The sequence below is a fragment of the Perca flavescens genome, chromosome 13 (genome assembly GCF_004354835.1).
Source record: "Perca flavescens isolate YP-PL-M2 chromosome 13, PFLA_1.0, whole genome shotgun sequence".
NCBI lineage: Eukaryota > Metazoa > Chordata > Actinopteri > Perciformes > Percidae > Perca > Perca flavescens.
This window is the reverse complement of record NC_041343.1, coordinates 22,346,486-22,360,895: the sequence shown is the minus strand read 5'-3', so window position 1 is coordinate 22,360,895 and position 14,410 is coordinate 22,346,486. Positions and strand designations below refer to the sequence as shown.

The window sequence follows — 14,410 nt, the reverse complement described above, 5'->3', positions numbered from 1 at the left end:
AGAAAATCTAGAATTTCACAGTCTAAAAAAGGTAATAGCAGGACAGAAGTAGACAGAGTTTAATGTAGATGATAACTTATAATAGTATCCATCAGTGTGCTTTACCGGACTGTATAAGGGGATAGCAGGGGATGTTATGAAAAGCAGTGTTTTTCTATCTCTATTTCCTCTTCCCCTCCTCCTACTTCCTACTGAACAGTCTGTGTGTGTGTGTGTGTGTATTCTTTCAATGATTTCCAGACCTGCATGGCCACAAAAAAAAATCCTATCCCCCACTCGCCTGGTAGGGGAGATGTGGGTGGGGTCTTTGGGTGAGGCTTTCTTCCAAAATCTCATAAAGGATTACTTTCAGCAGGATCTAAATCTCAAACTATTTCAAAAGTTGCCCATGCACACCAAAAGCCCTTATTAAAAAAAAACAAAAAAAAAACTTAATTGCCACTTGTACCTGTAATAGAGTAATGGAAACTAAACAGAAAAAAACATTATTTTGGTCAGTCAGATTTTACACAAGATGAGGATTCAGCCAGGATAAGGGTGCAGCTAAGCTAAGAAAACAGCTCATAATGAATGTTATGCATTGTAACCATTTAGTTTCATGATAACACGTATAGTGTTCTTATGTGAAAATGGCAGATATTTAATGTTTCACCCAAAGACTCAACACTACTCTATTCAGTTGTCTAGTATGTCTATGGGCTATGTGGTTAGAGATCAGCCGAGTCAGCTGAATGTTTAAAGAGTTCTTGATTCGCAAAACAGTGAGATTATGACCAATTATGGTTGCAGCAGATTCTGGTTGGTTCTTTTGTCTGCAAAATATTCTGCTTCTCTCAGGTTCATTCACAGCCTATCAGTGAGTCATTTTATTTCACATATCAAGCCAATTCGTGCAAGTGTGTGCGATGGACAAGTTAAAAGGGAGCAAGAATGAGACAAAGGCTAATCCAGAAGTACACTGTTCTTTGAGTATTGTCATGTGCATATTTTGGCACTTCATTATAAGTACTGCTGCCACAAAGAATTATTTCCATTTTGCATTATCTAGATTAGTTATGAATCTCTTAATCTTTGTCCAACCAACAATCCAAAAAGTACTGATATAAATAGGAGAAAGCAGCAAATCCTCAAATTTTAAAAGCTGGAATGTTTGGCATTTTTCTTGATTTAATATCAAAATAGTTCTTCCTCTGTTTACTCCAAACAAGCCACAGTTGTGTGCGTGCTATGTATATGTATGTGTGAAAGGGCCTTGGCGGAAACTGTGTTTGACTCTTACCTGGTAGAAATGGAATGATCCTGCGCTTAGGGTCTTTCTGGCCTCCTTCCACCGGGAATTTGTCCAGCAATTCCATCTGAAACACCACAATTAATTAGGACTTATTAGCACACAAAGCATTTACACTCACACGTACTGTATACATAAACATGCCCTTTACATTACACACCACAGGATAGCTGAGGCTGGAGAGAAAGGTTTCACATTTTTACAAATCAGCAGTTCCTACAAGGAATTCGGCCAATAAAAGGAAGGTCTGCCAATGATTAGGAATGTCCTGAGCAGATGGTATTGTTTTCCCCCTCTACTTCATATGTTGTTGCAGCAATGGGGCTGTTAGCAACAAGGCAAAAGTGACATAGTGGAACATTTCTGTTTCCATAATTTTCAAAGGCCAGAGAGCAGTTGTTCCTTAGATCTGCTGATCACCACTTCTCTTTATCATCCTTCTCTCGCAGCGCAAAGCCCGACGCAACTGTCTTTGCTAGTTTAAGACCGACGCAGTTTTCAATTTCCCGTCCAGCGCCCGCGTCGTTTAAATAGCAAATGCACCTGCACCCATCTTTACGTCCATCGGCGTGCTGGTCTTACAGGGAGGTGTGTTCAGGTGAATTCTTGCTGTATTGCTATCTTGAGGCAGCGGGAAGTGATTGTGCCGTTGACCAACAAAAACCTGCTCTAAAGTCAAAAGCGCAGCATTTCATTGTTATTTTTAACAGCAAATTAGTAAAATGCGCCTAGGCTCACGCACAGCGCGCACACACTATGCTTGTTACACACACAGGGAAGCGCAGCAGCACACAAATATGCAAAAGATTACAAATAAAAATATTAGGGTGCAAATCCTGACACAAAACTGGTCACACACGCTTTAAAAATACTGACTATTCACCAATGGAGGAGCAACAAATTCTCATTTTCTCACTTTTGAGCTAATGCTTCTGAACTAAAATATTAGCATGGAGTACTGGGTCAAATTACTTTACTGTGAACACAAAGAAGACTTCAGTGTCAATTTTGCAGTTATTAGCAAATGAGTGACATATGGGCAAATGTTTATGTAGACTTCCTCAGTTGAGGTTGGTCAAAGCTTTAACTGAAATCAGGGCGATACCACAATGTATGATCTTCTGGTCCAAACTAAGAAAAACAACATTGTTAAGGTTTAAGAAGGTCTGCAGATGTAGTTAGAGCTGGCCCACGTGTAGGCTACTATGGCAAGGCTAATCACATAATGAGATTTATACCATGTCTGACTGTGGTCTGTTTAATGTCAACCTGATAAAATGTTATCTATCAAGGCTGTGCTCTATAGAGGCATTTAACGGTCAAAACTATTTAGCTTTCCGGATATCTAAGCCAGGGATGCTTTTCATTCCCACTACTATCCCTGTACCTTGACTAGTAGAAGACTCATTTGTAGAATATGCAGCAATACCCAACAGGAATGTTCTAGAGTTGGTGCTTTGGTACGTTTACCCTCAATGGCTAAATTTCAGATCCCACAGTGAGTGTATATGTCTATGTATCCACAATGTGTCTTTTCTGGGCTACATTTTCTCAACAAATACATAGGCTTCTGATGTGTTATGTATGGCAGATTTTGTATTTGGTTTGGTGATCCCACTCATCCCATATTTGACAATAAGAAGCACCCAGCTTGCTATCAAGACGAATCTAATTTTACACATGTGGGTGTAACCTAAACCGTGCGCATCACTGGGTAAAGGATGCAAGTTGAAGGGGTGCTGCATTTTATCTACTCACCTGACATTATTTTTGATATGGGCTTTGGTTATTCATTAAAATTCATCGTTGGGACTTCTGTGATACAATATCGCCCTGATTATAATTTGATATTACCGTTTTTTTCCAGTGTAATCATGTGGTTTCTACAAGAAGTTTTCTAGCAATATAAATAAGTAAAGCTGTCACCAAATGTCTTCTGGTAAATTGGAAAGGAACAATAAGTTGCATTGTGCCAAAGCTAACTCAGAGACAGGGGGAGGTAGAATATCCTGTAAGGGTGAGGTGACGGAGAGGTTTTGGGAAAGGCAGAGACCTGTGCCAAATAGCATTTTCTGTTACTTTTTATGGACTGTCACAGTCTGGTCAGGTGCCAAAAAGGTGTTGTTGCCATATAACAATGAGTGGCATAAACATAAAACAGCCTCAAATCACTTAAGTAGTTAGGGCTTCATACTGTTCTATTTTGAGGACAGATTGAATAGAGAGCCAGAAGAATAGATTAAATGAAGTGAATGCAAAACTGCATTAGATGTCCCCATGTATCACAGTAGTCTCGCATTGCTTGACCTATCTCCACAGCGCTGTAGAGTAAGGTCTGGCCACTCCACACATAGATTCTATTCTGCATTGCTTTAAACCAATCACAATCTTCTTGGGTGGTGCTAAGCTCTGGACGCAGGGACGGTGGCTCTGGCTTGTCATGGTGCAACATTTGCAACCCACAAAAGAAAACGCCACATACAATATTAAATGAAACTGAAACTGTTCACACAATACACTAACGTGAGCTATTTAAATTAATGGTAAAATATAATTTGCTCTTACCAGTGTATCGCCATGTGTAACACTACTTTCACAGCATTACCCACCAATCAGTCCCAAAACGTCCCAGATAAGATAGTAAATGCCGTAAACGTGTTTTTTGTAAAGCCTTACAATCATTCCCCGAAAGAACCAAGCAGGCCTGCCTTGTTGCACGATCCAAATTTTCTTCAAAACTTGCCATTTTCAGCGTTTAGCTTGTTAGCTCAAAGTTAGTTGTTTCCCATAGCGAACAGAGTTTGAGAAAGCAACACACGGAGAATGTGAATATCAAGCCATATACGGTTGCACTTGAAGTACTACTCTTTGGCTATGACTGTTAAAGTGAATAGCTATAAAGTTAAAGCCATAATTTCCCCTTTTAGACAAAAACAATGAAAAGAAATTGGGCAGAAAAGTAACCCATGCACCCTCTTTGTCTACAAAAGCAAGACAAGTAAAGAGGTGAGTCAGTCTACTTTGATTTTCTGTCTTGTTGTTTCTTAAGATACAGCAGAAGGAAACAAGGAATTCGGAGAAGGACAAAAAAAGAGCAACCAACTCTCAAAGCAACAATCTGCTTGGCTTATGAGTCAGATGCTTCATCATTGACACAGTACACCTTAAGAGACACAGCATAAGCAAAAAGACAGGCAGACCGAGAGACAGAGAGAGAGAGAGAGAGAGAGAGAGAGAGAGAGAGAGAGAGAGAGAGAGAGAGAGAGAGAGAGAGAGAGAGAGAGAGAGAGAGAGAGACGAACACAGAAGAGCCAATACCCCACACACTGTAATTGTTCCCATGTGTCTGACTGCAGGCACACCCAGTCTCTGTGTCTACTCTAAACCTTGTATCTACTCTGTAATCAGAACCACTCAAACAAGAAAAGGCATCTGGAGAGAGTAAAGATGCCTCTTCAAAATACCAGTTACATCATGCACCCAACATCAAATATTCATGCTCTACAGGCAGTAGGATGACAGTCCAAGGTGGAGCACAGTCAAGCTCCACATGACTTTCCAAGGCTATTCTGAAGTATGGTATTGTAAATGATATCCTGCCGAGTTAATTTCAAAAGGATATGCGCGCCAGATTAGTGCTATAGTTATTTGTGAACATCACACACTGATAACAATAGCCTATAAAAGAAGAATGTCCACCTTGATGGACATTAAAGATTTATTCTATTCTAAAAATGATGTCTATGAACTCGTCAGCTCTGGATAGATAGATAGATAGATAGATAGATAGATAGATAGATAGATAGATAGATAGATAGATAGATAGATAGATAGATAGATAGATAGATAGATAGATAGATAGATAGATAGATAGATAGTTATGCCAATGCTCTCAGAATATTTGAAACTGTCAAAAGTTAAATTCAAACCCTAAACTGCAATGTTAAATAGTTTGACACACTTTACCAATTGATTGACTACAGAGGTGCAGGGATGTAAGCAAGAAGAAGAAAAAAAAATACCTTTCCATTGTCAACATTAGTCTGTCCAATAATGCTATAAACTGTTAAAAACAATTATTTAAATTTACCAAACTTCTGGCTGATTTAGAAAACATTTAATCTTCCAAGGGGCATAATTTGTCTAGTCCATATCCGCTGTAACCACATCATAGGCCTTGAAATAAAAAGGCATAATAAAGAAGATCTGAGACACACGAGAACTCTCTTGAATGAGGGTATAAAAGGCCAGAGCACAATAGCTGTTCTCTTTACAACATGCCTATCTCGGCAGTTCTTTCACTCAGTCCACTGTACATTCATGCTTGAGGTCATTTTTAACCCTTTACAGACAACCACACTGTTACTACAACACCCCGCATGTGTGGAAGGCTGAGCTCTTATAAAGTAGTGAGAAGAAAGAAGTCATCCATAAGCAGGTATAGACAATGGATGGATGGATGGATGGACGTCAGTGTCTCTGTTTTAATACTAACACGGAGGTTTTCTTACTTTGGTTAATACTATATGCTAATGTTAGCATATAGTAAACACCAAGGCCAATGTGACTCATGGATGATAATGGCCTAGTATGTTCAGTGTACTGTAGATATGAATGAAATATTATACTTCTAGTAAGTCCCTGTAGGGTCATTCTTTTTTTTAACCGATCCATCTCCAAAGAGGTCACAGCAGAAGGTTATCTTAACAACAGCACCCAAGGGTCTGGTTGTGGCTCAAAGTACATTTCAGTAAATAAAGTAGCTTGAACCTGAATCCTCAATTTAAGGATGTTCTCCCTGATCACTTAATAGGGGTGGGCAATATGAATAAAATCTTCTAATCGTGGTATATGCAATTGTATATTTCAGCATGATATATATTGATAGAATTGTATGTGGCATTCTCTTGCATGGGGAATTCTAGAGCTTGCCTCCCAGCGTGCAAATGTTCCACCAAAACAAGTTCCTTCCCAAGACTATTTTTCAGAGGCAGCGTCGCGCCATCCGGAGTTTAGCGTCGCCGAAGATGACTGCGATTGGTTTAAAGAAATGCAAACATGCCAGAGCGTTTTATTTCTTCTTATCCCAGGATGTATGTGTGGTGTAGCCAGACATTACTCCAGCACTGACACAGCGCTGCAGAGGTACAGTAGGTCTGGCAATGCGAGACTACAGCCACGTATTTAATCTTAATCTATCAAAAGATAATTTCAGTGCATTTAATAGTTTTTGAGAGAACACTTCAATATTCAGTCCAAACCATCTAGATCACAAATAATGTTAACAGAACTTCAGTAACGTTCTCAGTAAAAACACATGCTGTGGGTTAGTGTTCCAGGAACAAAGTGCACTGATTAAGGATACATACGGTACATTTTATTCTGAAAATGGCTGAATATTACTGTGTACAAGACGGAAATGAGCACATAGTTGCTCCTTGGTGGAATGTGCACAACAGGCAGCCACATTGCTCCAAGTAAAATAACCTGTCCCTTCTTCAAAATGTTTCGTTACTTGATTACTGCAGACGGAAAATATGTGACAGCTGTGCAGCTCTGAAGCAAATAGTGATGTATTGGATATTTTTCCTACAGCTTTAGAGTAAAAGTCTATCCTGTATCCAGAATGACTGGGAATGCTGGAAGACTAAGCTTGTGAAGTTAAGTGAACACGTGTGCAGCATGGAAACTGTTCTTAGTGACATGGAAATAAAATGGATGACCCCATGGCAAAATAAATCTCTGCACTTTCCATCTCTCTGAAGCAACAGCCCAGTCTATTTTAATTCACAGTTAAACACTGAAAAAGAGAGGAAAAACCCCACAGGTTTTATGTTAAGATGCTAATTGCTCAATTCTTTCCCTCAGTATTCAACAGATTGCAAGACTAAACACATACTTTGCATTGCATACATTTATGCATAAGTGTAGGCAATAATTCTAAGTCATACATGGAGTCATTTACCAGTATACAGAAAATGAAACTAAACTACCTGATGCTATTTAGGGGTAACAGCTACACAGAGGTGGGTGAGAAGTGGCATAAATATCTTAGGTGAGAAAAGCATCTGGCTCGCTTTAAGTATTCTCAGGAAGTGAATGCTGTCAACCATCAATAGTTACAGAGAAGTTTAAGCATACGACTATATTTTAAAAAGAAATGCAAATTAGTATGAAGTATATAATTATCTAATGACACCCTGGGTGTTTTTTTCCCCTCATCATTAGGAACACTGTCTGCTCAACCGAATTTGGTATTGTGATTAAGTACCATCCAAAGCAGATCTGTAAGAATACAAACCCCCTTATGAAATGTAGAAATCGTATTAAAGTCTGAGTAAATAATCACAGTCTGTGGTCTGTGATCACGGGAAAAGCACCATGATCACTAAAGGCTGGGCCAGCTGTGTTGATGAGATGTGGTGAATAACACTTCCTGTCTAGGATGTGTCATTTTTTTTTTAACAGTATCATCTTTTCTCAGTTCGTATAAACTCCTGAATCGGAAGGCAAAACAATTGCATCAAGCTACAGAATGAAAGATGGAAAGGAGGATGGCAGGAAAATTAAGAAATGGTAACGGGTGGTACTGAATGACTTAGCGCTATGTCACTATCCTGGCCAGGCAGCCTTATGATGTCAAACCACTGCCTTATTCGTCATCATAGTCCACAGTGTAACAGGTCAAGAATGATAAAATAACATGGTAAAAAGATTACAAAAAACGTCAAATAAATTCCACAAACAATGCTGGCACATAAAAAATAAAAAATAAATAATAAGTATAATCCCTTTATCATAGTGAAGCTGGTGAGATTTTAAACATTCCAACTTTCCACTTTTCTATAAAAAATACCACAGCCTCAAGATGGCTTATAATAAGTCAATGCCAAATCTAACAGGAGATAAGAGATTGGCTTGTAAGCTCTCCGGATGGGTATCTACATCTCCCTCACTGATGAGAGCCCACCCACAGGCTGTCAACACAGCAGGAAGCAGCTGAAAGGCATGGCGAACACCAGCGGGGAATGCCCCTGCTGAAAATATCTCACATATGCTTATCTGGTTCAGTGCCATTGATCCAACACTGTAGGGCTTTAGAAATGTAACTAGCAATAGTAGTGCTGATAAGTATGGATTGTTGAAAGTGATAGGTGACAGTTAACTCTGTGTTTTATCAACATAGTTGGATGTTACAGGAGATAATTTGTGCTTCCTAGCACATACATGACAACATGTACGGTCATTGATTCATTATAGCAATACAAATACAGCAATACACATACGGCAATTCTTTGTCCACTGGCACTGCTAATATTTCTGGCTTTCAAAACTCACTATTCAGCCCTTTCTGGAGAGAAAATTCCACTCCCATTGATATCTGAAGTTTTACCTATCTGCACTCACAAAGTCTAAAAAGCCTTCATCTTGAGCAAAATAACTTTAAAAAAGCAAAGCAGTGCTAAGGCTGGATGATGAAAAGGCAACTTTCATTACGAGGGTCTATATTGGCACAAACGCTAAAACGCTAAATGCTAAAATGAAACCGCTGAAGAAAAAAAAAGAGCCGCGCACGCCAGCTTGGATGCGTCTAGTATAATTCACGTGTAAGAGCAGTTAAAGTTTTTCATCTGTTGTTGCAGGTCTTATTGATCGGCAATAGTTTAACAGTGGGCATAGATGACTTAATGCTCCATTAAATGTTATCAATAAACAGCAGATAACAGCCCTTAATGTTTTAGCAAATCTGTGTTCATTACACTACAAAGATTACTGTTCATAGCTACACATGGACTTTTACTTTGGCATGTCCTCAACAACAGAAAGGTGCTATGATTAAAAAACAATCATGAATGTGATACGAGCCGATTTATAAGTAAGACTGTTGGCAGCGTATGAAGCCTCAGGTCAAATTAATGATATTAGAAATGGAATAGTTTATATTCTTCTGGTTAACATGACACTTACACCCTCAGAAAAACCTTGATGGAGCATTCTAATTCATTGCTCATGCTTTGACCATCCAAATCAATTAAGAGGAATGTTATCAAATTAGAGTTGACAGTATGCTTCGCCTAAATTGACTATGTGCTCATTAAAAGCAGTTGCCTTTCTGAGTTTCCTGGAGTCCATGCTCTTTAAGCTCAGATGTGTGCAGAGTGCCAGATCCATTACCTTCGAAAGAGGAAGGGAAACTAGGATACTAATGAGATTCCCTCCTTGTGCAACACACACTGCCAGCGTGACGTTCGAGAATGATTCAGACATTTCTGTGGTCATCAGTGTGGTCGTCGCATTCATCACTGTCCTCCATTAAGTTCATTGGGACATTTTCCGACTCTTCTCGCACAATATAATTACCACTGTCAAATGGGTGGAGCAGGGAGAGCTTTTCTACAGGCACTAGGGGGACAGGGTTGTATGGAGAGAGTACTTCCATTCACTTCCTGACTTATGCTAGCCTTCGCTGGTGGAAACGTTAGAACTTGTCACGCACCATAGCACCCTGAAACTTGCAAATGCACCCACAACTTCATTATAAAAAGACAATCACATACCAAGGCACGGTGACATACGCACACGCTAACCCACTTACTCACCTGGAGGTCAAAGAACTTGCTGTAGCGTCTGTAAATGATTTCTGTACTGCCATCGCTCCAGGACACTTTGATGATGTAAACCTGGAAAAACAAAAAGGCAAAAATAAGTGGAACATTTAAACTAACAAACAACCATTAGTGTCAACTACTTCATAATCTCAACGCCCTGGGGCATCACTCCTGACTCATGGTGCCAGTGAGAGGAAAGGCAGACCGCACGCTTGTCGTGCAACATTGGGCAGCAGACACGGTCATCATCCGTTCACATGAACACAATAAGGAATATCCGGTTATTTCATTTCCCAGTCCATTTGCATCACTTCCTATTGAAGAGGAAGTCATTATCCTGTATATACAGTAGATGCAGCAGATTTGACAATGCTGTCTTTTAAATATTGCAGCTCTTTGAGAAACATTGTTGTGGCAGCTATTGTCATAATGACCTGAGCAGCAAAAGCAGCAAAGGAAAAATTTGTTACTACCACACTGTCACATGTATTTTATAGTTCTTCAATGTGATTTGTATTCATGTGTGTGAAACAAACACGTAAACATCAGTTCATGAGTTTGATGTGAAGCCTTCAAAAATCATACTTAAAATGTATGCAGAGAACACAATTAGAATACAGAGATAACTTGTTGTTACCTTGTGGCACTAAATAAAAGAAAATGACCTATTGTACATGTACAACTGCAAATGCCATTAGCCTCGTATTAACAACAGTGAAACAGCACACAGCATCCAACCAAAACATCTAGCCTAATAATTGCAGTATACAGACAACATACACAATTCTTTATTTTGTTCTGTAAAGAAGAAGAGGCAGGGAGGTGATTGGAAACTCCCTGGTGGCTCGCTGTGTCTGGATGAATGCTGTTGGCCCAACTCCCAGACCTTCTCTGGCCTTGCGCTCTCTTTCAGGGTACTACGGTCAGATATGGCTATGGATGGACCAACTACAGGAGCAATGTAGATCAGCAGGAATACTGTCTTCATTAAATGAAAAGAGTTATGTGTCAGCATGTGTAAACCAGGGGAAGGTCATCTATACAATAACATAACATGAGCATAGTGACTATTTTCAGGGTATTGTCTGTGGCCAACAACTATGTGCTAAACTCTCAACAATTAAGAGGAATAACAGTTATAGTCATAAGGTCTTTTCCTTGCTAGTCTAACGTCTAAGTACAATACCTACAATGGCAAATGAGGCTGAAGTCATAGCTCTGAGGAAAAAAAAGAAAGGCTATAACTTTAGCTATAAAAAGCTGCAATTAAACACTAATCCTGGCAATAAAATGCTGTCATATCTGTAAGTCTCTTAGGAATGTGCTTTTTCAGGTGTTTTTTCTGTCTTCAGGATAGGTTCAACTCCGATGAGCAGAAGAGCTATAAGCTGCTTTTTGTACACTTAACCACACCCCCAGGGTTCTGGAAGATTTGCAGTGTCCAGCCTGCATACAGAGTGAGTACCAGAGGCACAAAACAACATGGGCTGCACCAGAGAGCAAACAGACAGATGGAGAGGACACGGGACCTCGAGAACTCTGTGTCCTTGACCACTAACACTCACAGCGGTATAGGGTCTGTTGGTCCTTCAACCCAGGCATAATTTATTACACATATATGGATGCAAACCAATATGCACACGAGCGCACACACACAGGCACACACCATGTACATGGAACTAACACGAACACCTGCTAAGGCCTTGGCAGTGGCTCTCACTGTTGGCCCTCTAGATCATATGATGTCATATGTGTTACTTTGACTCGGTGCACTTGTGCAGACAAATTTGCCCACAATGTACGCCCCAGAATGATGAAAGTTCCATTGTTTAAAAATTGCAGAAAAATGAGCAATGGGTCTTTGTCCTATTTGACATTTTTGTCTCCCACACAACATTGCAGTACCAGTGGGGAATGATTGTTGAAACAGTAAAAATTATCCACACATTGATTCTTCTTCTCCTGCGCCCACACACAGTAACAGGAGTGGAACAGATTCCCTGAACTGGCCCAGACAGTGCATGAAAATAGAGAGACACTGTTAATGAGATAATCCTACCATTATCACTGGACATCAGGATATATTTAGCACTCGTAGCAACTTTGCTTATTCGATAAATTGCATGTACTTGCATGATCCTAGCAATTTTTGGGTGGTACCTTAATCGTTGAATGCCCTTTGCCCTCTGCTTTGAATAAAAGCATCAGCTAAATGAATGAAATGCAATATTATCACTTTCTCCATCAACTTAACACTGCAGAACTAGAGCTATCCTGTGTTTAAATATCAGTAAATTTGGCTAAAAGTAGGGCTGGGTACCGAATTCAATAGTTTTTAGGCACCGACCGAATTGTATTGAGTATAGAAAAATGCCTCGTCATTCAATACCAAATGTCAATACCTAAGGAGTAAATCTCATCAGCGTCAGTGAGCTAATACGCATGCAGCATGCTTCTACCAAGATCTAATAATGTTGGTGATTGGCTGTCTAACGTTACACGTTGTAGAGGCAGGAAGGACAAATTTACATAACTCACAGAGATGGGGCTCACATAGTAGGAGCTGAAAAATAAATAAAAAGATTTGTGCCGGAACGTGTAATGTTTCTTTTTGTTTATAAAAGTTGTATCGAAAAAAGTATTGTTTAGGAACCGGTGTCAAAGTCACGGTATTGGTATCGGTACCGAACATTTTTAAATGATACCCAACCCTAGCTAAAAGACATGTCCAATTAAAGTAAAGCCCTCACAGAGGCATACATGAAAACATAGTACAATGTACTCTGTGCCCCTGCATTTGGCCGTGTAATAGGGCCTTTTAAAACAAATAAAACGACAAATGCCACATGACATATGGTTTGTACAGCCGTTCCTTTGTTCAAACATTGCCTGGTGTTCACTGGGATCACTTTAGAAACTCTGTTAGTCATACTTCCTGGTTACCAGTGCCTGTAGGTATGGGGTTTTTTCTGAGTAAATTGGAGGACCTAAGGCATGACAAAACTGGGATGCTCAATTAGAGATGTTGGGGGATTAGTCTAGAGGTTTTGTAGACTGGATTGATTTGCCTATTAAAATGTTTTCTGATGGCACACACGTGGCACCAGCAGGCATATGAGAGGCACTAGAAATGATCGTTAGACTGCAGACTCTGGTAGAATTAGTACAATGCCTATATTCACATAGTGAATAGGAATAGCTGATAGTCGAATGTATGCAGACTCAGAGAGGGTAATAGGTCACATGAGCCAGATCCATTTAATATGCGCAAAACAACAATACTGACTGAAATTCCTCTGCGTTAAGGACACAAGTTGCTGCTTAAATCTCAGACCCAAACAAAGAAGTGATAAACCCAACATTATTTCCTCCAATCTGTTTGAACAGTAACATAACGTCAACCTGAAAAACACTCAGGAACAACTTAAACAAGACTTTGTTACTATTTAAGGCTGTCAAACGTCACTGTATGTCTTAATTTCACTGTATAGGCTGTTGGGATCCAATACATTGGTTTGTCAACTGATTGTGGTGCTAACGGTCTTCATTATAAAAACCTGATTGGTCTGAGAGTCTGAACAGTCCTTTTCGGCTGGCTTGGTAAACTGTAATCTGATACTCTCTTTGTTTTTACTTTACCCGACAGGAAAGGGTGAAGAGCTGCAAAATATCCTCGATCTGTTGCTCACTTTAAGCAGCAAAGGCGGTGTTGTTTTTATAATTAAATTAGGCTTACGTAGTGTTTGTTCGGATTTCTTCGTTTCTGGACATCTTGCACTGTCACTTCTTGCACGGTGCGCCGTGGCATGATGTCTGATGTCTTACGCCTCCGTTACAAAGAAAAACAGAATTCCCGGTTGGGTTTTACGAGCGATCAAACCCGGTTGAGAAAGTTTGCACGGCGGCGCTTCTTTGTCATCCGCGCCGCTCAGATCCGTGACCTCTGAATGCAACAAATGCTATTTTCCGTAAAGCTGTCTACGTCAAATTTCCTGTCCAACAATCAACCGCTCGGAAGCCAGAAGTTAAGTCGGTCGGTTCTTCGCCCCCACCGCCCCTCCACCCCTTTCTTGTGCCTTGTGCCGTCCCGCTGACGGCTCCAACCAAACTCCCAGCCTATCCCAGCTCGCCCACTCCCATTTGATCAACTGGGCTCAAGCGTCAGAGCAGACCACAGGCTGCAGGATCACTCAGCCACGGGTTCAATCCATGCACTTAAAGCTGTATCAACGTTACTGGGTGTGAACATTATGATCCACATGTAGCAAACGCTCTTAATGTCAATAATCCACAGATTTTAAAATGGGAGTTGAGAGTGAAATAGGCGAGAGGCTATTTTAGACTGAAGAGAACGTTATTATTACAAATCTTTGAGGCAGCACTCAAACGCAGCATCATGCTCATGGGCACTTAAGAAAAGCAGATACAGTATGTTGCACTCTTCTTGCCTTATATTGTCATTCTATCCCTATACTGCAGCCTAATTTCCCCATAGTTATTTCGGTCTACTCTG

General features: G+C 40.1%; 1 protein-coding gene across 2 annotated transcripts in view; it reads right to left on the bottom strand.

The window, feature by feature from the left end:
* The window catches only part of sh3pxd2b (SH3 and PX domains 2B), a 41,975-nt gene extending 27,952 nt beyond the window's left edge, over positions 1-14,023 (bottom strand). For both annotated transcript variants that reach the window (XM_028594742.1, XM_028594743.1), the window contains exons 1-3: positions 13,634-14,023; positions 9,889-9,969; positions 1,280-1,355 (exon numbers count right to left, since the gene is read on the bottom strand). In XM_028594742.1, coding sequence (XP_028450543.1) covers positions 1,280-1,355; positions 9,889-9,969; positions 13,634-13,705 — 229 coding nt within the window. In that variant the 5' untranslated portion in view covers positions 13,706-14,023. The remainder of the gene's footprint in view (positions 1-1,279; positions 1,356-9,888; positions 9,970-13,633) is intronic.
* Positions 14,024-14,410: the final 387 nt, after the last annotated feature.